This window comes from Salpingoeca rosetta (assembly GCF_000188695.1).
Source record: "Salpingoeca rosetta unplaced genomic scaffold supercont1.2, whole genome shotgun sequence".
Classification (NCBI taxonomy): Eukaryota; class Choanoflagellata; order Craspedida; family Salpingoecidae; genus Salpingoeca; species Salpingoeca rosetta.
In genome coordinates, this window is record NW_004754932.1 from 2,222,910 (window position 1) to 2,225,202 (window position 2,293).

General features: G+C 60.6%; 1 protein-coding gene across 1 annotated transcript in view; it reads left to right on the forward strand.

Moving 5' to 3' along the window:
- Positions 1 to 1,011: 1,011 nt before the first annotated feature.
- Positions 1,012 to 2,293, forward strand: part of PTSG_11674 (uncharacterized protein) — a gene marked incomplete at both ends in the record, with an annotated part of 4,728 nt that continues 3,446 nt past the window's right edge. The window contains one exon of the mRNA XM_004998452.1: positions 1,012 to 1,834. Within this exon, the coding sequence (XP_004998509.1) occupies positions 1,012 to 1,834 (823 nt within the window). The remainder of the gene's footprint in view (positions 1,835 to 2,293) is intronic.

Genomic DNA, 2,293 nt, shown 5'->3' on the forward strand with positions numbered 1-2,293 from the left:
ACCCAGGCGCAGAACGGCATCGTCGAAGCGACAGGTGCGCACCCTCTCCGACATGGTGCGAGCCATGATCACGGGTGCAGGCCTCGACGCATCGTACTGGAGCCTCGCCTGCAACCACGCCCTGCACATCCTCAACAACATGCCTCGCCCTTCCCTCTACGGCAAGACACCGCTGCAAATTGTCACGGGCTCGCTGCCCAAGCACGTGTCGCAGCTGCACGTCTTCGGGCAGGCGGCCGTCGTCCACATCAGCACACAGCGCGGACGCCTGCAGCCCAAGGGTCGTCGAGGCATCTACGTCGGCCACAACAGCAGCAGCAACAGCCACCTCGTCTACTTTGCAGACACAAACACTGTTGTGTCCTCCATCCATGTAACGTCGCTCGCCTGCCTCCCCCTGCCGCTCTCTCTCTCTCTCTCTCTCTCTCTCTCTCTCTCTCTCTCTCTCTCTCTCGGTCTCCCCGTTCCCTGCACCTTGCCCCGCTGTGTCCCATTGTTTTCCCTTCCTTGCCCTTCGCGGCACCGTACTGCCTTGCATGTTCTTTGTTCTCCTAATGTTTGATGTCATGTTTAGCCTGATTGACGTCATGTTTAACTCGTGAGTGTCGTATAGTAGCGTTTGCCTGTGTCGTGTCACGCCGTGCCCAGTGCCTCGGAACTGCTTGCCTCTCGGCGGCGATCCCGAGCCCTTGGCACGGTACCGTCATCAACTAAGATGACGGCACGACACATGCCTGCATGCTGTGTTACGTCTGTTGCCCTTGTCTCTTGTTTTCCCCCTTGCTTAACCACAAGCACCCCTCCTTGTTGCCTGCTAGCACGTGTGTGTTGCCCTGCACCCTGTTGTCGCTTATCTCACGTGATCGTCTGTGCCTTGTTCAGTTCTTTTGTTCCCTGGTCTACCTTCACATCAGTACACAGAACAAGCCACCGACACACCTCGACCACAGTCCCGTCACACTTGGTAGCGATTGACACACACACACACACGTACCACGGACAAGCAGCAACATGGAGGAACAGTGGCACGAGATGATTGAGCACATGCGCGTGCTTACACAGACCATGGCGCAAGCGCCACAACTTAACCACGCTGTGCATGAGTCTCAGCAGGGACCACAAGGACCAACGCGATCTACCGGTCGACCACGCGGGCCACCACCACCGACCTTCTCGGGTGCAACGGGCGAACGAGCTGACGACTTCCTGTTCTGCTTGGAAACCTTCGTCAGGTACCATCGCATCGACGACGACGACCAGCGCCTGCTACTTGCCATCTCCTGCCTGCAAGGGCACGCCCTCACCTGGTACCGCAGCCTCGATCCAGCTCCGACGAACATGCATGAGCTTCAGGAGCAACTCCGCGCGAGTTTCAAGACCATCGATGAGCAACGCCAACTGCGGGACCAACTTCGTCGACTGCGCCAAGACGGCAACGTGCAGGACTACGTCTTCAAGTTCCGACAGCTGATGGTGCAGATCGACGACATGTCACGCCTGGACCGCATTGAAGCTTTCATCCACGGACTGCGGCCGCGCACCCGCCAGGAAGTCTCCTTCCACGGACCCGACACTCTGGAGCAGGCCTACCAACTGGCCTCACGCTACGATCGCAACTACACCACGGCCAACTCGTCCTACCGCCGTGGAGCGCCCCCGACGCAGCCACCTAAGTTCGACGACCGCGCCATGGACATCGACGCCATCCGTGCCCAGCGCCCCCTCCGCCGACTGACTGACCAAGAGCGCGACGAGCTTCGGCGCCGTGGCGCCTGCTTCCGTTGCCGACGCGAAGGCCACCTCGCCGCCGACTGTCCGCTGAACGCCAGCGACCGTCGGTCGGGAAACGGCACGCGCCAGTAGGGCCCGCCAGCCCTACTGGCGAGACGGAGGCGGTGTTGCTGCAAGCCACGGATGCAGTGACATCACAGGCACGCCTCCTTACCTTCCGTGGAACCATCGACGGCCGGCCGGCTAGGACCCTCATCGACCCCGGAAGCAGAATGAACGTCCTGTCCCGAGACTACGCCCTTCGCCATGGAATCGCCGTCCAACCACGCCAGTACCCAGTGGAGTTTGTCTTCGCCAATGGAACCAGGCATGTCAGCAAGGACGACACGCAGGAAGTGACCTTGCGCATTGGGACTCACCAGGAGCGACTGGTGTTCACCCTGTGTCAGCTGGGCAGCTTCGACGCCTTTCTCGGCATGCCCTGGCTGCAGACTGGGAACCCTGACATCGACTGGAAGGACGTCGACGGTGGTCCTCAAGACAGGACCGCTGCGCCCGAACC